This window comes from Glandiceps talaboti, chromosome 10, assembly GCF_964340395.1.
Source record: "Glandiceps talaboti chromosome 10, keGlaTala1.1, whole genome shotgun sequence".
NCBI lineage: Eukaryota > Metazoa > Hemichordata > Enteropneusta > Spengelidae > Glandiceps > Glandiceps talaboti.
Window position 1 is genome coordinate 14150243 of NC_135558.1, and position 20974 is coordinate 14171216.

The 20974-nt window shown below is 35.2% G+C and overlaps 2 protein-coding genes across 3 annotated transcripts; both read right to left on the reverse strand.

The window, feature by feature from the left end:
• Window positions 1–192: 192 nt before the first annotated feature.
• Window positions 193–7882, reverse strand: LOC144440932 (cysteine-rich secretory protein 1-like). The gene is made up of 10 exons (XM_078130400.1): window positions 7155–7882; window positions 5182–5288; window positions 4623–4716; window positions 4161–4246; window positions 3702–3787; window positions 2940–2975; window positions 2338–2430; window positions 1613–1726; window positions 838–960; window positions 193–656 (listed from the first exon to the last, which is right to left on the reverse strand). Exons 1-10 carry the CDS (start codon window positions 7398–7400, stop codon window positions 469–471), a joined length of 1173 nt encoding a protein of 390 aa, XP_077986526.1. The 5' UTR covers window positions 7401–7882; the 3' UTR covers window positions 193–468.
• Window positions 7883–8066: 184 nt separating this feature from the next.
• On the reverse strand, window positions 8067–18638 carry LOC144440930 (TNF receptor-associated factor 2-like). Of its 2 annotated transcripts, XM_078130398.1 has the most exons (7): window positions 18225–18638; window positions 17290–17362; window positions 15477–15578; window positions 14554–14718; window positions 14143–14217; window positions 12439–12525; window positions 8067–12098 (listed from the first exon to the last, which is right to left on the reverse strand). In XM_078130398.1, exons 1-7 carry the CDS (start codon window positions 18362–18364, stop codon window positions 11085–11087), a joined length of 1656 nt encoding a protein of 551 aa, XP_077986524.1. In that variant the 5' UTR covers window positions 18365–18638; the 3' UTR covers window positions 8067–11084. The 2 variants fall into 2 exon arrangements, with proteins under 2 accessions (XP_077986524.1, XP_077986525.1); XM_078130399.1 differs by lacking the exons at window positions 17290–17362; window positions 18225–18638 and adding an exon at window positions 16058–16181.
• Window positions 18639–20974: the final 2336 nt, after the last annotated feature.

The window sequence follows — 20974 nt, forward strand, 5'->3', positions numbered from 1 at the left end:
AGACATAAAATTATAATCATGAGTATTTTTGATACAAGTTGTTCTCTTATTTCCTAATGGGATTTCACAATAATTAATCACAAGTTAGCATTTCACAAAAGACAAACACTAATACCAACTTTCAATTTTCATAAGTACATTTTATTAATATGTAAAATCTTATATAATGTTACATGTGCTATGTATGATAAAAAATAATTCTCTTTTGAAACCTCTTTTGGCTCATCCTTTATGTTTGTGCGTTAAGTTTGTTTAAACATACGTAACGTGGAAATTAAATTTCTTTTTTGATAGAAATCCTTATGTGAATTCTTATACTTTGATGAAAATATGGCATTTTATTATATACTGCAAATCAGTGTATAAATTCAGAGTGTAAGTGCAAGACTTAGTGTAGATATGTATATACATGTAATTGGCTACAGAAAAGTTACACACACTGATGAAAACGTAAATGTTTCAATATGGTTACGATATATAACTCATTCCGAGTGACATTAGAATTATCTTTATGTTGAGGGCGATGTAACTACCCGAACTATAATCTGTAGTCTCTGATAGCAGAGGGGTTGTACTTGTGACGACTCTACCGGGAGTAGAGTGTTCGGTAACTTCTGATCTAAGTTCGGTCGACGTTGGTGGCGCTGTGGTGAACTCTGGAAGGAGAAATGTTACACCAAGTTACAGTAAGAATTTACAATTGCATTAGCCTTCTTCTATATATAAAGTTCTCTCAGTTTTCTGACATTGTTCTCTAAGGCTTCATTCAATAACAAAACATGATGACACCTTCACTTTCATTTCAAAAAACGAGAAAAATTAAACAGAAATACCTACCACACTCGTATTCCTTGCCATATCCCTCAAAGCATTCACAGTCACAAGTTCGTCCATCAATAACACCTTGCTGACATTCTTTTCCCTGACAGCAGTGACTGGCTGGGTCGTAAGGACCCTCATCTATTTAGGAAACGTGTACATGTTTTATAAACATAAATTCTCGTGTTTTTTACAGCAGATAATCTCAGTGCACACACTTTAGGATTCTTGGCTGAGAGGCGGGGTATTTTGAGTTACGAAAGTACAGACGACATGAGAGAGCTACAGATTGAAATTGAGATACATCAACATGTAGTATGAACAGAAAAAAATGTCTGTTTTTATAATTTTGGTAAAAAAAACATGGCCAATCCCAAGCCCCTTTTGGTTATTTTAATTGCAATAATAATGAGTATTCAAAGTGCAACTGTTCTCAGAAAAGCTCCGGGCGCTAACAAATTTAAAGAATAAATTACAAACTGTAAGAGCATTTTTCGGGTAACAAATGGAATAATGACAACTACACAAACAAGTGGTAGCGAATAAAAAACAGTTACTATAATGAAGAGGTCATTTTTAGATAACTTTGAGTGCAAATAACGAAGGTTGTTGGTAAAATTCAATGTTTCAGATATAAGGAGCAGTGTAAGAAAATGAACGCTGATCAAATTTCTTAGTGACGTATTAGCATACGGGTATAAGAGGATCTAAATTGTCTAGGGGAGCATACAAACTGAAGAAGTCAAGAAAGATACATTGGCGACAATAATAATAATTATATTTGATTAGTTACCACAGTGTTTACACATTAGAGGACAGAGGTCGTCAACGAAATCATACTCGTCAACTCCACACCACATTGGAGGCCAACCATTCCCACATCGACTGTCTGTATCTTCACATAAATCTGTGAAAAGATGCATGGACCGGAAGCGATCCACATTATCAGCTTACTTATCTTTTGGGCCATTTCATGAAAGCCCCAATTGCCGTTTACAAAGATATAAATGAGTACATTAATATTCCAATATTAAATATTATCATAAATACAATGTTATTTTACTACAAAAGGTTATTAGATATACTATGGAAAGAGGATCTTATGTAGTTGCCTATAGCAACAGATGTAACCAAGTAAAATACTACAAATGAAACTTTATGAATGGTATTGTCCCATTGTAATCGTTTATAGCTGTGTTAAATGATAACGTGATGATAACGTTTAGAGAATAGTATCGCGAGGTTATCTACAATACATGTGTTTGAATGTGGCTGCCACACATCAGACAAATGTTTACCTTAAACAATTCCAAAAAGCTCACATGGAAAACGTTCTTTCTAATTAAATAAAAAAATAATTAAAAGATGTAAAGTGTAGAATCATAAACACTAACAGTCAATCGTGGATACATATATATTGAACAATCAGATCTTACACTTTAGTATGAATACACTATCATATTACATCTCAACACCATTACATTGTACACTATATATCAAATAATGTAGGGTGTTTACCGTGACAGTCAATACCATTCCAACCTGGTTTACAAGTACAAGTGCAGTTTTCTTCAACTTTTAAACCACAGTTTAAACACAGTAGATTACATTCTGAAAGAATATTGGCTTTTTTAAACAACAGTTTAATATGTAAAGATGGGTCGAATGAAAACATAATTTCTAAACAATTTCTTTTAACAGATTTAGCCTGCAAGCAAAACGGTATTACTGCTGATATATAGCTTCAGATTAGTTCATTCTTAAATCATGAAAATAGATATACCAATCCAGTTAACAGTAAATATTTAATATATGGAGCTATCCTATTTTTTAAAATGCAAAGATTTTCAGGTCCGTAACAGGTCGCGGTCAACCTATTTCCAATTTTATTTATGATAATCGAAAATGTGAAATAACGCTAATTAGTATTTTCGATAATGCGAATTCTCGTATTGCGATAAAAGTAACCGGGAAATAGGTTGACGGCGATTGGTAACGGACCCTTTCAATACCCCCAATGGTATTTAAAATCAAATATATAATAGGATGAAGTTAATAAGTATACTGACTTCTGTTATCTCGAAAACGAAAGTGATGCTTCTTGATAATGACTAACTTACCACAAATGTCTACATTATCCTCCTTACAACCAGGATCTAGGGGCAAAATGGTGAAAAATGGATTGAAAAAACAGGTCTACAACAAAGTCATCCCATTTTGCATAGTAGTTAATTAGCAGAACTGTGTTGGAAATATTTTGTTGTATGTCTGTAAACGTTGTAGAAAGTGTGGTGTATGCAAATGTTATTGATTTATTTAAAATCAGAGTCATAGCCTCATCTACACGTAGGTCGTCCTACCTGAGGCAGTCCCAAGTCCTACCTGAGGTAGGATAGATTTGTGTCTACACGTAGGAAGGTTACAGGCTGAGCGGCGAGCGTAGATGTCGCGCGTTCCGTCCTGACAGTACTATAGGACGAAGTCAGGAGGGTCTCAGGAAACCTCTCAAAGGTGTCCTAAGTCAGGACGGTTTCAGGACAGGTTCAGGACGTGTTTGCGTCTACACGGGCTTCAAACTATCCTGAATCCTACCTCAGGTAGGATTTTTAGTGCCGTGTAGACGGGGCTAGTGTGTTCTAACTGTAAATGAATCCTGGCAATATATTATATTATGTGACATAAGAAATGATTTGTGAAATATCAGTTCTTAACCAAACACCGTAAGAATAACATGATCGTTGGTAATCATTTCCGTTCATCATCTTGTTGAAGTCATCTCTTGGTTTGAAGACTGCAGCATGTGCCATTATTAGTAGATGCAGAATTTGAAACGTCCAGAACTAGCTCAAATGAATGTAAATGACTAAATGCACCATACTTACCACACAGTTTTTGGTCGCACCAGCTTGGGTTACTACACTGTGAACAATAGTGACCACTCTGGTAAGGTTGACTTGGGTAATTGCCACTAAAATATAATGAAAAAACGATTTCTTATGAATAATCTGTTTTACAAATATAAGAAACTTGAATCGGTGACAATTTGCGTCCATGCCATAATTATCATGAAATGTAACAGGTTTAATACAAATAGAGCGAGGATCTCAAAGACTCAAATATCAACATAAAAGTAAACCTTTTAGATCTGACATTTTCAAGAGAACAACTGAGATATGCATTTTCTCTTCTTTTGTGGTTAAATGGTTAAATTTTTTACAGAACGATGCCTGATACCATATGAACGATAAGCATACATCTAAACTGAAGGTAACATTGTAATTCGCCATCAACGACAAATCATAAACCTGCGATCCGAGATACTTTAATTTCACACTACTTACGCGGGGCGATAGTTACACGTAGTGACAGACATGCCAGTACACTCTTTTGTTCCACAACCAACTTCGAACGAGGTTGCCCATACGACCTGTCAAATTTCACATCAGATTTTTAACATTGTTGTAAGCTAACAGGGATAGAGTTTCATCGTTAGATTTACCACGGGAACTACACGCCAAGTATGGCGACCTGTGGGATGACTAATTCATTCAACGTGGATGGTTCTACAATCCGTCAGAGATATGGTATGCCGGCACATGTAACACAATCCTTTGCATGGCATCAAAGAAACCACCCAAGTCAAATATCTTCATCCCAATCCAATATTATAATTGCAATCTTTCACACTTGTTTATATTTATGTATTCTTAACGCCTCCAGTAGACAGATTGAAAAGCAAGTTAGGACCAGTACTTTGTAGGTATTATTAGATTTACGCAAATCTAAATAAATATTCTATTTACCTGTTTATAATGACCGCAGATTTGACTACACGTGTCGTTTTCGTAGTCGTAGAACACGTGTTCACTGTACCAGGAGTTAATAGCAGCGATTACACTATTGGAAAAAGGAAAATAAACCTCTCAGTTAATTAAGCATTAGAAAAATCACTAGGTATTGGTGTTTGAGCAATAATTACACTGTCTGAAGTAACTATGAAATATAGACAAAAGACTATTACACTAAGATAGAAACCTCACAATGTTTTCGCTACATTTTACCTATTATCAAGTAAACCATTTAAAGGCACTGTAACTAGACGCAGACATGCGGGCGCCATTGTTTTGACATCTGCATGTTGACGTCCACACGTTGACACTTTGACTCATATCATTTAGACAATTGTCGCAAGAAACTGTGTCCATTCAATCTTGCTACCTTAAAGTTTAGCATGTGTAGTTTCTTATTGGTGTCTGTCTGTGCGTGGTTGTATCAAACAGAGCCGACTTGAAATGGGCTGTACTATACAGAAGTCACAGTGTATCTACGGAAGCGGTTTTTACATAAAGAAAAACTTCATACTCAGCATGTGTGGCCAGATTTTGTCCATAATCAATATCCGGGGTGTGTTCAAATGAACAGTTTTCTGACCAATCTTGGGCAAGCTGTGCCAAGTCTTCATCCCAAACCTAAAATAGAACGTTAAGATTTCGTTACAGATGTTACGAGAATACATTATCGAGGAATAAATATGCTATATACAATATTTTTAAGTGTGTTAACTTGTAATGTACCAAAATACAGTTTATATGTGTGAAAACAGACTTACTATTTTGGTGAGCGATATGAATACTTTGAAGGAACTGTCTACAATTTTTGTACTCTGATACATATCGGAATATATAGCCTGTGACAATTTCCGAAACGTGTGTTCGGGCTTATCGACATCACCCAAATGCATTTAAGGGGAAAAACTTTCAACTTATGTCAAACGTCCTTTTAGGATTGTCATAGAAAAATAAACGTTCTGTCTAACTTTCTATCTAAATTCAAATCACTAAACTCACTACAGCGGAATTCAAAATACCGTTCAGGAGCTCTGTTTGATACAATGTTGCAGGAACTAGATAAGAACCCACACATCATGCTACTTTTAAAGATATGATTGAATGATTACAGTTTCTTGCAACATTTTGTCTAAATGAAATGACGTGTCATGCCACCATGCAGACATATGTCTGTGTCTTTCAGTATTTTTTTTAATGGGTTGTTTCATTCAGACAAAATGTAGCAATAAATTGGGATCTTGCTATTAAAGTGTATAGCATGTACTGTAAAGTAATTTTTAAGCTGTAATTTGAAAACCACCATAGTTTAGCGACACACAACCACAAAGTCCTTGCCTTCATTTATTTAACTCGAAAATTTATTTTGATTTAGCTATCGATGACGAAATCTCTTATTTGAAACAAGGTCCATTTGTTACACGGATTTGAGTTATTTAAACCGTCAAGCATGTGGAAATGGTCATGCATTGTAGTGACGATAATCAAGGAACGTATCAGTTACAGAATAAGAACACTGTTATAATTCTAACAAAATCCTACCTGCGCCACGAAAATGCGAACAAAATCCGATTAAATCATTTTCTACACGACCAAAGAAAAACAAACCATTAAGATGTTTTCTACAGAGATAGGTAGGTATTCTCAATATTCTCAACCACAAAAATAATCCAACACGATTAATTTACTAATTCGTTGCGTAGGCACCAATGACTTCCATAACATTTGGGACATCCAATTGTCCGCTATTCAATAACACTGCGATAACATTCTTTTAGTTCTGTGCAATAGTTATCATCTCGGTAGTTTATCAACCCAAACTAACATAATTATAGAGGATCGGAACTGTAAGACCACGACAACTTAACGTTTGGCATAATCATTGGTATGTATACTGTGTGTACTAACAACTTGTTGTTCTGTATACAGCCTTGAAGGCTAACATGTGTGTCATTTTGTTCGAAAAAAGTACCGCGTTCTTTGTTTATGTAACTGAAAATATACATTCATGGCACTTGATACAACATGGGGTGAACATTTAGCTCTTCTTTGTAAAGTTTTGGTCGCATTAATAGTAAATTTTTGAACCTATGGATCAGGCAAATACAAGTTCTAAAATGTATTCCTTCACACAGACTCCGAATTTTAATTGTATAATGTATTACCAGTTTATATAGTGAATATTTTCCTACGTGTCTCATATTGCACAAATACAGCCTTCTCATGAAGTTTGAGTGTTTTTTGTTTTTCCCCTTTCTGGACTTCATGCGATCGTCCTAATAAGCTTGTTGGAAAGAGAAAATGTACACAAATAATGCTAGGAGTATGAATTTAGTCTTTCCAATATCCCCTTGGAACTGTTCTGAGAGTATAGTAGTATAAGCCCAACAGAATCTAAATTTAGAGTCATGTTCTTAAACTTGCAACGCACAAAATGAATGCATCGACCAAAATTGATCCAAATCGAACAACTCATCAGTCTCTACTTACCATTTTTCGCATGTTTGAAGCTTCGGGTTCGACGAGTCTTCTGAGATCATTGTGCGTATCAACTATGGCTTGCTTTTGTACATCACTGAATGGCCAAATCCATGGACCAAATTCAGCTTTACTGTACGATGTGGCACTTGCAAATGCGTCATTATTAATGTCCTTTTGGTTTTGGACATGATTTGCATGTATTAATGACACGGTTACGAAGAGAACCAACACATTTCCAAATTTAAGGACTGCCATTGATCCGAGTCTATACGGCCTCGCTCGCCTTTGACAAACTTCAAGAATACAGACGGCTAATGGTATATGAACAATTTGACTACCTTATATATGTGTCGTTTGATTAACTAACCTATTGTCAGTCAAATAGCTACCAACGACGTGTATGATTATAACTGAAGTCAAACAGATTTAACGAAATTATATTAAGTCCAAAAGGCTAATACGTGTGTGTAGTAACTTCTGATATAATTACATTCCTGTGATGTCAGCTTGCCCGAAATTCTTTATGACATGAGCAGTATTATGTACGTCACAGCATTTTGAAAAATCTAGAGAAGTGCGTGATATTTTATTCCTTATACGCCACAACTTTGAATAATATTCATTACTATGGCAATGGTGAAAAGCGGAACTGAAGGACTGGCGAAATGCCATCGAATAGTTATACCAGGCGAATGTACCAGGCCTCGTTACCATCAGTGATACTTGCCATGCGCTCAGCTCGTGGGATTGGTATTTCTAAATTTGAAATGTTTTTGTTTGATAACATGTTGACAAGATGAACGTATGATGCTTTTGTTACTACGATATGAGCATGAGTGAATTATATTTATTTATTTATTTATTGATATTATACAAAGATTGTAAAATGAACAAGAATTATGAGATTAACATTGACCTATTTCTGTAAGGCGCCATCAATTACTTTCTTTGTTTGTTTAGGTTTTTAGATATTTTCAGTTGGTTTAAAAAAATAGGAAAATAAATTTCGTTTGTTCAAAATTTCTGCGGAGAGATGGTTTGTCCATTTACGATAGAATAAAATACGTTCAAATATCTTCAGAATAAGTACACATATATCTAAATTGTTTAAGACAATTCAATCAAACTTTGGCATTTGACGTTTGTATTTCACCAGAGCTGTAGATATATTTGCAAATTAAACAGAAAACAAATCAACAGAAACTTTGGACTTTTATATTTATATTACACCAGAGCTTTCACAAAAGCATATCCCCCCCCCCATATTTTTAATAGATACAATTATAGCATTGTCCAATGTTTTTCTTCATTCAGTAGGAAAATACTTGTGAACTAAGGGGCCTTGTCACTGCTAGTCTTTGATTCGTATTGGCAAGACCCCTTAGGCCATTCATATTTTAATTGCCTGAACGAAGAAAAATATTCCGGAATGATACATATTATTCCACATTTGGAAATTTTTCAGACCCTCAAATGTTCTCTTCCAAATTGATATATTCTCTTCTGTCTGGAAATAATTATGAATTACCAAATCTTACCAATCAATAAATGTCTTTGTTATGGAAGAAAATTTAATTGTTTCAATTCTAGATATATTGTACAAATTGTAGAAAATATAGAATGTTATTAACTAGGAATATACATTTTACTGTTAGTATCTAAGAAATGTTGCCTTATAAAAATGAACTTATAATATATCTAACTTTTATAAACCTTTTAAATGTAGCTTTACAACAAGCACAAACAGATGTTCAGAAAATAATGACTCAAGTATTTGCTTCTAAACATGCAAATGGTTAATTGATAAATTCAAGAGGGACATCAAGACATATCTGTTTTCTAACGTTTTTACAATGATCTGCTATTTGTTCCTGTTCAGCGCAATAGAAAATTACGTCGTATTGGATTTTGCGCTATGAGGTTTAAATCAAAGGCGATTCTAATATAAATGCCCAACACCACAACCTTGAAAATTGTTCTTTATATATGTCTTAACCAGTAAATGCAAAGTTAGCTATATTTAAAAGTGAATGACAAAAGAAAGTCCAAACAAACTATCGAAATTGAAAAAGTCGAACCTGGTTAGTAACATTACAAGAAAGACAAAATTCTGTAACTAACGGTGTAAGCTGTATTTTATAAGTGTTTGAGGCGTTAGTGATTCGTCTTTAAAACAGACAAAATATTTAATGGTGCCTAATGTAGGACAGTGTGTGACAACTTTCATGCTTTATTCTGGTTATCACAAATATCATCACTAGGATTCTGATATAAAATAGAAAAGTAATAGTATTAACTTATTTCACCAGTAATATAAGATAATACCAAGAGAAAATAATAACAAACAATTATGGTGAGAATCATCGGTATACTTCACTTATAATTACACAATTATATTGTCCTATAAAATTAAGAACAATATAATAATGTGTTTGATGTTCTCGTAGAAAACACGTACATATGTATATGCTTACATTAGCTTTGTCGAAAACGAAACAATACTAAACAATGAAAGACACAATATGGTAATGCAGAATATAAAAACAAAACTAAACCAATGCAAATCAAACAAAAGAAAATAAGACAAGTCAAAAACAAAATAAAATAAAATAAAATGAAATAAAACAACATAGAATAAACTAGAGTAAATTAAACCAAAACAAACCACACTAATAAAAAACGAAACAAAATTGTCACAAAAAAGGATATTTACATATTCCAAACTTACAGCTAAAATGATGTAGGCTTGGTATTTCACTCATGGGACATTACAGCTAAAATGATGTAGGCTTGGTATTTCACTCATGGGACATTACAGGGAAAAATGATGTAGGCTTCGTATTTCACTCATGGGACATTATGTTTTGGACAGAGAAAGAGACACATTTAAACTCTAGACCAATAATAACAGTGACACAATCAACACAGCAGGACCCATTGCCCACATTGAACACTGATAAGAAGGACTATTCTTTCAACTGCCAGTAAAAAGCAGGCTTCTAATGACAACATTACATGAACTTGATAATTTTAATGGCGGCAATTGTTTATTTTCTAACTGATAATCAACATTTCAACTTGGCTGCTCTACATCCCCACCCGCACCTATGCAATTGGTTCTTTTGCATTAGAGATTGTCTGAGGGTGTGTATTAAATGTCATGTTACATGAGTGAACCACCAAGCATACATCATTTTAGCTGTAAAAAATGAACATTTTGATTGCATTCATTACACACGTCATTATTCTATAGAACAACAACAACAACATGATTGTATTAAATTATATAGTCGTGCTTTTCAAGTTATAAATTGACTTATAAATATAACCACCCAATCACATTTGTTTATGTAAAAATGTGCTATGGGCTTTCTGTACAACAACTGTACAACATCCAAAATAATAGTGTTTTTTTAATATTCACCATAAAAACAGTATTTAAAACAATGAGTTCATAGCATATCTAATGACATGACCTGTTATTACTCTTACTGTTGTATAAAGTTGCCATGCTTACAAATATACAATACAACCTAGCGAACATGCAATACAACCCTTTTGAATTGCAACCTAATGTTGGCATTCTATTATCATATACCACACCTGCACATTATATTACAACCATATAGTGGATCCTTATGCAGTAAAGGGATAAAAATACACGACATACCATGACTTTAACAGTCTTAAACACGAAGACACGAGTTACATTGAGAAATTTAATACCTAGCCTATTTACATTTGAACTGTTGTCAATGTTCTTCTGTACAAGTAGGAGAGACCTATCACCAAATATGTTACTGAACCTAGTTATACGTTCAGAATTGTGTACAGTCGTGCCAATCAAATTCTGGCGCATATATCGTTCTAAACTTTACAACTGTATAAAGTATGTACGTGGAGAACGAACACATGCGTTCGACACGGACGAATGATCGCTTAAAATGATAAGTCGCTGGTGTCCACAATAATTTTCAGAAACGCTACATCATCCTTAATGTACGCATGACGTGGGCTATCTAGTTGTGATATAGGCATGAACAGAGGACATCCACTAGCGATATTCATATCCTGTGTTGGACGTTTAAATGAACTTGACGTTGGATCAGGGCGGAAGGCGTCAATAACATGCTCTCTGTTATTTTGATCCAACCACATCAATGTGACCTTTTGACGGAAAGGCCACCTCAAGAGGGCGTCAAATGTGCTTTTCATTACAACGAAGAACAAGGACACGTGATTGCCTTTGCCCATGCCATCGCCATTTAAGTAGACACGGGCACACAGTTTGTAACCATGGCGACTTGTATAGAAGCAAGGCGAATAGATCGAAGTGGTTCTGCCACTGAGAGCTTCTTGACGTTTCCTGTTGAAATCAGAGATTTTCCACATCAAGACACCATCATAGGAAGCCATTTCTAGGGACTGAATTCTGAGGTCTTGTTCTGCTAGAGCCACATCTTTCAAAGCTATGATCCTATCCTGTGCCTTGATTTTCCTCTCTAAGGATTCAATAAGCTCTCGCTCTGTTCGACACCTGTGCTGAATATCAAGCATCGTACTCGCATCTTGTTCTATTTGATTGTTGAGTACGGCAACAATGCCTTCATATGTGGTCACCTTTGTTTCAATGACTCTTAGTTTGTTCTTTGTTTCCTCAACTACCTTTGTTTGTTTGTCGATGTTGTCTTGGAAGGAAGCCGGAAGCTTACCTTCCTCTTTTGATTTTTTATCACCGACTTGTTGAATTTGTACACCGAGTTTCTTTGTATCTTTGGTCAGCTGTTCAATCGATCTTTGATGATTGTCAACAGTCTGCTTGACCTTGTCAATGTCCTTTCTAACTGGGACCTCCTTCACAAGTCTAAGCAGTGACAAAATGGCATACAACAGAAGGAGCATGTGTTGACACAGTGATGACTGGTTGTGTTGCTTTTTCTTGTCTTTGTCAACCTAAGTAGCCAAAGAGTTTACATAAGTCAGGCTTACATTAAAAGTAACAAAACATTCTAAATATTTCCACCTGCCTTAAAGTCATTATCCTCAAGTCACAAAGGGAATCGATTTGTTGATGCTGGATATTTTGTGTGTGTTTTAATAATAAAAACGTACAATATTTTCCAAGCTTAGCAAGGCTTGAAAAGCATGATTTATTCGCTTAACGTCCAGAAAAGAGATGAAAGCTTTTAGATGAGTGCGGGTTATTTTTGGTCTGTTTTGAAAATATTTAGTATATTTTTCCGAGCGTCTATTTATTTGGAACGTTTACAATCAAACATTTACGGAAGCTCACCAGTGTCTCACATCCTAGCTGTTTGAATTCACAATGTACACGCTTCTTTGAGCAATCTCCGAGTTCTTCATCTTGGTGCTTTTCCAACTGTAATTAATGAAATAATTGTAAAATATTTTCCTACAGGAAAGAAATAACAATTGTGCTCTATGTGCAATTAACTTTTGCGGCCAAAATTGTCATGTCCATCAAACAAGAAAATGAAACATATTATAGATACTAAGCTATTTTTGTTATATATGAAAGGGTGTTTCCTTGCTAAATCTTTGACTTTAGTATTTCCAATGTAGCAAGAAATGTGTTTTCCATGTATAAAATCAGTCTTATACCTGACATGTGAAAAACAAAATTCATATAACCTTATACTATTAAGGTCAACGTCGGTGATTGCATACTATGTATAAATACGATGTTATGTATTTCATAAAAGCTTCGTATGAAGGCCATTTGTACATGTTTATGACGTGTTTATGTTACCTTGAGTTTTAGCTACTATTGGTACTCTAACATCTGATGCAAGCTTGAAAAGTCAGCTGCGATGCAAAGCGTTTACTACTTGAAGAAAGGTCTTCTTTGAGCATTGGTTTAGACGAATATTACTTCCAGCTAGAAGTTGATCCCATCAAACTTTTGGAAATTCTGTTATTCACTGTGGAAGCGTCAGCTCTGTCAAAGAACGGTACCGTTGGTTGAGCCAATATGCATTAAGTCATACCTTATGCAAATATATACTCTGACATCAGAGACAAAGCCTCGAAAACTGTTTACCCTGTGATAGTTTATGATGTATGTATGTATGTATGTATGTATGTATGTATGTATGTATGTATGTATGTGTGTGTGGAATTAGTTGGCAGCCGAGGAATATCTTTACTCGAACGCTACTTGGGAACATTTCGCACCATTCAACAAATTTTCTTTGGACCATTCTGGCATTGTAGAACTATCGGCCTATATTGCACTGCCACTAAACTCACCTATCCGTCAAGTGGTTATCTTCATGGATTCGGAATATCTCGTCTGTTCTTCTTTATCTGCCCAGATTGAGACTAAATCTGCGAGAAGAGCCATTACCAAACAATACAAATGTTTCTGTAAATTTATCATGTAGTTACATCATCGTAGTAGTGCAGCAGTTGTATTCCGACGAAACAGTACAATTCATGCGGTCAGTAAGAGTCGTATATATAGCGTTTAAGTTGTTGGTTACCATAGCAAGTAGAGTATAACTGGTGTATGATAACCGATAGATATTGCACCATAGAAATGTGGCTGGTTTCTCCTTGCCCCTGGATGACATCCAGCTGACTATTATTTCTGGCATCAGATGTTTGAGTTCCATGGTTATATGTATTACATGTCGAATGTGTTGTTTTTACTATTGTCAGAATCCTATTACCTATCACGGCATTAATTGTGCATGATAAAATATCTAAAAGCCTCTAAAGTTGATTAATATAACTGAAAGAAATGACTAATTGACATTGATAGTTTTGCTTAAATTTACAATTTGCACAGACTTGTTAGGTCATCACTTATATATGTCTATGTCACCTCCTCAAGCTATGTAATCCTTCTTTGTGCTGTCACAGTGTTTATGATGTACGTTGAGTGTCGTGGCAAAAATTATATGTGAGTTTTCATTTCCTCCAGCAACTGGATTTTTTATATACATTGCGAAGACTGATATTTGATTGTACTAACCTGATCCCTCGGTATATTTGCTTCATCACAATAAGAACAGGTAGTGGGATATTTCAAACATGTTTTGTAGTGTGCCTGCAATACAAAGAGTTTGTCACACATTCTGACATGTACAACATGCTACATTCAGCATCTTAGGCGCATGAGATACTAGTACTACCTAAAATCAAGATCACACCTAAGTACCTATACCCGAGTGCATTGATGCAGAAATCTTCCAAAGTGGTTGTTGCTAAGCATAATTTTAGAAACGTTCTTTCTCACGATCTTTCAAAGTAACACAGTACACAATCGGTTTCCCATTAGTATAATTTATTGGTGGTGTCTAACATATCTATGCTTTTGAGATAATTTAAAAACGTTTCATTTTTCACATTACAAGTTAACAAGATGTCCATAGTTCAAACTGACCTTAAGTTGGTTGTAACTCAAAGTATCACCACAGTACTGACACGTTGTCATTCTCACGGCACACTCATTCTCTAGATGATCAGCCAGCCGTCCTCTAGGAAGTCGTATACTGCAGCCAGTGTTGAGACACTTTATCAACTCCATGGGACAACTTGACGCGTGCTCCTACAGAAAATAAACCTACGAACATGAAACTTCTTTAGTTATAAAGATAGTGTTCATATTGGACTACTTAATGACAAGCGCAATTAAGTTTGTTGAATAAAATGCTTACATTCCGCAATGATATAATATAAGTTGTGTAAAACCTTCACTTGTGAATGACAAATATTTTAGGTATAATTATATCGCACGCACTTTGTATCGCACGCAGTTTATGTTACTAAGATGTTTAAAAATAATTATAATAGTAAGGTGATGTGTAGATATGACATCACGTAATATGATTTCAAGACATAATTGTTTCTGTCTCACGTAAATTTAGCATATCGTATCGTATCATATAATGTCATATCATATATCACATATCTCATATAATATATCATATCATATATCATATCATATCATATCATATCATATATCTCATGTCATGTCATGTCATGTCATGTCATGTCATGGCATGTCATGTGTCATTTGTGGTAAATACATGGTGGGTGTATATTTTAGTATTGCTGATAGTGTCATATAATTGGATTTGCATATTATATGACTGAATGCCATTTCATACGTTGTTACACAAAATAGGACTGTCGACATCACTTCAAGCATTTAATAATACTGTCAAGAAATTGCGTGAAATTAAGGCGATTGTGTGTTTTTACACGCATGTTTTATAGTCGTCATCTATCGTTTTATGTCTGTAATCTGTATTTACATTTACGTCCATTGTTGAGCTTGTTAAACAGAATTATTAGTTACGTCACCTGGTCATACTCCTGGTACCCTCCCAACCAGTTGCATCCATCATTAGGACATCGAATTCGAAGTTTCTTTAGTTCCCGTTCTATCGCTTTATCAGGATACACCTGTAAGTTAATGTACGAGAAATCGTATTTGAGAAAAGTAATGGCATAGACATAGAGTACAGGGAAAATCCCACTGCAGTTTTTTTCCGCGAATAGATCATCAAAATAATGCTTTAGAATTTAAAAAAAAAAATGAGATCAATGACGCAAATGCAGTTATATAAAAAACACATTGATGTATCACGTCATTTCAAAAGGTTTATTCGTTTCAACGTCAAGACAAAACTCACGAGAACTATAAGAATTATAACTGAACAGGATACAGAATATCGGTCCATTCAGTACATTTCAACATCTTAACAAAGTTTAACTTGTTCAGGGCAAACACGATAAATCAATTGAAGTTACAACATTTAAATTCTTAAGCTTGTGTTGACACGTTTATGTTTCTCCTTATAACTAAGCAATGTGATAAGATGACATCGAGGTTTTTTATTTGGTTGTTAATTTATAGGCCATAACATGAAAATCCCACCTACACGGTTGAACATCCAGCGGGACAAAAATGGAGATGTATGATAAATCATGCATTTTCCGATATTGCACCACCTGCTTTTCCTTCGGAAACATAACTCATCTAAATAAACCGAAACTGGATTAGAGGAAAAACAACATGCAATGATGAAATAAAACAACAACAACAACAACAACAACAACAACAACAACAACAACAATTAGAGCAACAACAACGACTTGACATCTTCTATCAATTATCTAAGGTCAACGGATGATATTGAGGATTTTGTTCGCCCTGATTGAGTATATATATATATATATATATATATATATATATATATATATATATATATATATATATATATATATATATATATATATATATATATATAGCGGAAAGATATAAAAGATTTCAGAAAAAGAGTGAATACTTGTTTGCGTTACTTGCGTAATTATACAGGTTGTCGATTAGTTTTATTCGTAATGGGAGCCCCTTGCAGTTAGATGAACATGGTGAACATGTACCATTTTCGATGTACACAGACAGCGGCGCAGTTCCTAGTTTTTGCTTAGGCCTAACAAAATAATTAGTGGTTCCGATTACGCTCAATTTTAGGATAGGTGGTGGGTAGATTTTTAATTTTTTAAATTTTATTTTATTTTCGTATGTGAGTGTCCATTTGAGGTAATTATGTTTTCCATTGTTTACCATATGGTCTCTGTGTCATTGGTTTCTTCCAATCAGATGTACAGCCGTTACAGATTGGAAGGACAGTTTTGTATTGTTTTTTAAGATGATGTCAATTTCCACATCCACTATTTCTTGCAAGACTTCACTTCACATTATATTATTTTTTCTCGAATATGTAAAACAAATTTAGGGTCGGCGTGAAAAACTAGATGGGTTCGGGTAACTGGAAGCAAAATTTTTTTCAGGCCTCAGAGGATATTAGATGGCTTCTGGCGTAAATCATTGTTTATATAAATATGCACAGTACAGTTAGATTCATTATTTACACTGGCTCTATAAATGTACAGCACTTGAGAGGGAGTTTTTGCACGGTAGGTCGCGATACGATGCCTGGATCAATTTTATGGGATTTCCATGCCAGTGCAGACTCAACCTTTTGACACCATAAAGTAACAACCTCAGTTTTTCACAAGCTTATATTTTTTTCTCAACATTTTGCATTTCTTTAAGAATGAAACGTAAACTGATTAAAAGAGTTCACACACAACCCACTAATTAGCTCACCTTCTCTGACGTCAACAGAGAATCCGAAATACCTTCATCTTCACAGGCTTTGCAAAGTCGATGAGACAATTCGCTATATCAAAGGGAAACATCTTTTAGTATGGTGCATTTATAATAGCTAGTTAGATAATGTCTGACCATTTAGCATTGTCAAATTAATATCTACTATATTTGGCTTATTAGAGGGGAATGTTATTCAATAAGACATCATGCGAGCTTTACTCCATACACGATCACAAACCGCGGCCATGGATTAATTATTAGACACCGCGTGCTATTGATATAATTATGTATCATGAAAGATTAAAATAGACCACGTTTTTATTCTAGAAAATTCCCGTGTTTTGATAATTGGAACCTGTACACTCTACACTACAAACTAGTTACCCAAAAAAGTAATATTACCAGGTACCTGCCATCTCAGACCACTCAGTCTCGATCTGGCATTATGCCAGTTCAATTCTGCATCGTAAACAAACAAAAGTTCACCACGCATGCGCTTTCATCCAGGGCTTTGAACTATATGAAACATTACGTCAACTGTATGGTGGGGGATCTCCCGCTAACACAGAGCTAGTTTCATCTGGTTTTAACCAGCCTTGGTCAAAAGTGCTTACTGAGAAATACTGGTAATATCTTGACTGTATAAGCTGCGATCGACTGCGTGATACTACGAAAGTTACAGGATTTAAATAGACTAGTAGGTAAAAACTGTTAGTACAAAGAGTTTGAATCGTCTTTATGATATAAATGGAACATTTGAACGGCCAATAACAATCTCCTTTCTGATTAATGATTCATGATTTCGTTGTGATGGTTTGTGTACACATTGAGAAGTTGACACATGCGTACGGCAGAAACGCCACAATTTGCCTAGTGCGGTATGGTACAGTACATTTGTTCGCAATAGTATAAAAATTTGAACTGTGGCCTACCTTTTCAACAGCTGTTGCAAGCAGTCATTGCTGTATCTATGTCCGCAATATGTCTGAATCGGGTTTCTTAAGACCTTCCTGCAGTGGCTGCATAAATATTTTGCTTCCACTTCATAACTGTTACTTGTACTGCCAGCCATATTTGGAAATGTAAACTAAAATTTGCTTTTCACATACAGGTCAAAATCAAACTTCAGCTCTTTAAGACTGACAAGTTGTCGATTAGGTTTGCAAAACATACGCTTATGTCCACAGAATCTTAGAAAATGAGATTTTTCATAACACCATACATGCTTTGCCGGAGTGTCAAGTTTGTTCATGTCACAAGAATTGTAATAAAGAGTGCGATTTTACACAATGTTTTCCACCATTTGTGTCAAGCAACTTGTTCTCCCTAAAAAGAATGCGATGTTGGCAGGTCTGTTTTGGTAAAGCGTGTGTCGCAATATCTTGTGACGCATGTATAAAACAGATATTATATCGACCAAACTCAACAACTGAGAACTTCCATTGGTCGAATCTAGGCCCACTTGTGCGTACATACTATGGTGACGTCAACAGCTAGCTGTTGTAAATAGAGTTCAGATGAGGCCAGGCACTGTATGTAGAACACTGTATGCAAGTAAAAACTATGGGATAGTCCTGTGCACTTCTTTCAAATGATCATGTCAACTGCATATTAGCGAGTTGCTTTCAAAAACTGTATGTTTTTAAACCGATAACTTTGTATAAAAACAACGCTTGTCGTCTTGTAGACTTACTATCAAACACAGTATCTCCTCTGAATGTGTAAATATTTAACTCAAGCACATTGCATCATATATTTATATGTGTGGGTAAGTACCACACCTGATATGTACAAAGCAATATGTACACACACATACGCAGTGCGAAAACCAGTTTATGCATATACACAGAGAAACACACGTACGCACTGCACTCTCTACACATATAAATCGAACAACCATTTTCATTAATTACTCAATATGACCTAGCATAAGTAGGTTAATTTAGTCACGAACAAGTCTTTATAGAATACATTCTACCGTAAATATTTTATTTTGTGGATAATGGATTGTATTTTTTTGAACTTTTGACTCCGAAGGTCGACGTCAAACACAATAATATTGGCTGGAGGATAGGATCAGACACTTATTAGAGTACACAAGTGTAAGTGTCTTTATTCCTGATAAATGTATACATGAAGTACTAATTTGTTTACACCAAATACGGCCGTCATGTTTCAGTAATTTATGATATAAGCATCAAAATGTTGCCCATGCGCCTGTTCTTGATTGGCATCAATTTTGAAAAAAAATTGGTCACATAGTCATATACCAAGAATTGCCTACAATATACAAGGATTTTGTTGATTCTGTACTTGACCTTAATGGGTTATAGTCCAAGGTCATGTTGTTAGATGAAAGCTTGGATATGATAATTAGTCCCCGACTTATGGATTGGGTTCCGTCTGTCCGTGCGTCCGTCCGTCCGTCCGCAGCCGTTTCTTGGAGATGCCTGGACCGACTGCCTGGCAGCCATTTTGTTTGTGAATTTTCCATGTCCAAAGCCATAACTCAGACATGCTTGAACAAATTAGGACAGTGTTCTATGGCATACATGTGCATATTCATTGTTGCTGTGATACGATCCAATATGGCCGCCTGGCAGCCATTTTGTTTGCGATTTTTCTATGTCCAAAGCCGTTACTCAGACCACAGGGTAAAGGACAAATGATCAGTTTTGTACTCGCTATTTTCCGGATTTCTAATATCATTTTCTGTATATTTCAAATAAAGTTTTAAATACTGTTTCCTCTCACTTTTTTTTTCTGTGTATTACCATTAGTCGTATCAGTAGATGTTTACACTCACAGCATAATGCGTTAATTTGGGCAAATAGTGAGTTTGTTCTAGCAAGCTACTAATTAATGCAAAGCTGATAAACACAGATGAGACATTGATATCAGGTAGGAAATAGAAAAAAACAGTGAGAGGAAACAGTATTTAAAACTTTATTTGAAATATACAGAAAATAATATTAGAAATCCGGAAAATCGCGAGTACAAAATTGATCATTTGTCCTTTACCCTGTGCTCAGACAAGCTTGAACAGATCACATTCAAAGTTGGTATTAGGACAGTGTTCTGTGACATACATGTGCATATCCATTTTCATCGTGATATGATCCTCCATACCTGACCAATCCTTTATTGTTGTAGGCATGTTCCATGTCCAACAAGCAGACACAACATATCAAGTCTGTTTGATTTAGGTTCACAAGTGTTGTTGCATAATCAGAGTAGTGATAATTCCTTAAAACCCAATCATAGCAGGGACTATGTCATTCTCAATGACTTGTAGTAGTAGAAAATGGAACGGAAAACTTTATTACTATTCTGGAGTTAAGGGGGAAGGGGTTCCTTTTTGGACAAACAAATATGGCTGTCATTCGGTCAAACCTGATAATTGTATGTGAAACAAAGTTGTGTTCTTTTATAGTATGTCGCCTTTTTGGGTGTTGAAGAAATCGGCGTCTAAATGTTAAAGATGTGGCTGTGCATGGACGGCACCCACATTGCAATAGTTCTGATTCTCCTCCCTTGATGTGATGAATGATGGATAGTAATGCAATCAGTTGCCATTATTTCAGTTCCGATTGTGAACGTCAGATCAGAATCAGAAAGAGAATACACCGAATGCGTCACATTGCCAGCGTTAATGGTGTTGTCTCCATAGTCACAATGAAGT

Bases quoted from the DNA above. Each gene is read 5' to 3' on its own strand.
- LOC144440930 (XM_078130398.1), bottom strand. From the start codon at position 18,364: ATGGCTGGCAGTACAAGTAACAGTTATGAAGTGGAAGCAAAATATTTA. The intron at 17,363-18,224 runs GTAGGCCACAGT...CCTTTGATATAG, and splicing joins TTGCAACAGCTGTTGAAAAG to CGAATTGTCTCATCGACTTT. The intron at 15,579-17,289 runs GTGAGCTAATTA...ATTAACTTACAG, and splicing joins CTCTGTTGACGTCAGAGAAG to GTGTATCCTGATAAAGCGAT.
- LOC144440932 (XM_078130400.1), bottom strand. From the start codon at position 7,400: ATGGCAGTCCTTAAATTTGGAAATGTGTTGGTTCTCTTCGTAACCGTG. The intron at 5,289-7,154 runs GTAAGTAGAGAC...GTTCTATTTTAG, and splicing joins CTTCAAACATGCGAAAAATG to GTTTGGGATGAAGACTTGGC. The intron at 657-837 runs GTAGGTATTTCT...TTCTCCTTCCAG, and splicing joins TGGCAAGGAATACGAGTGTG to AGTTCACCACAGCGCCACCA.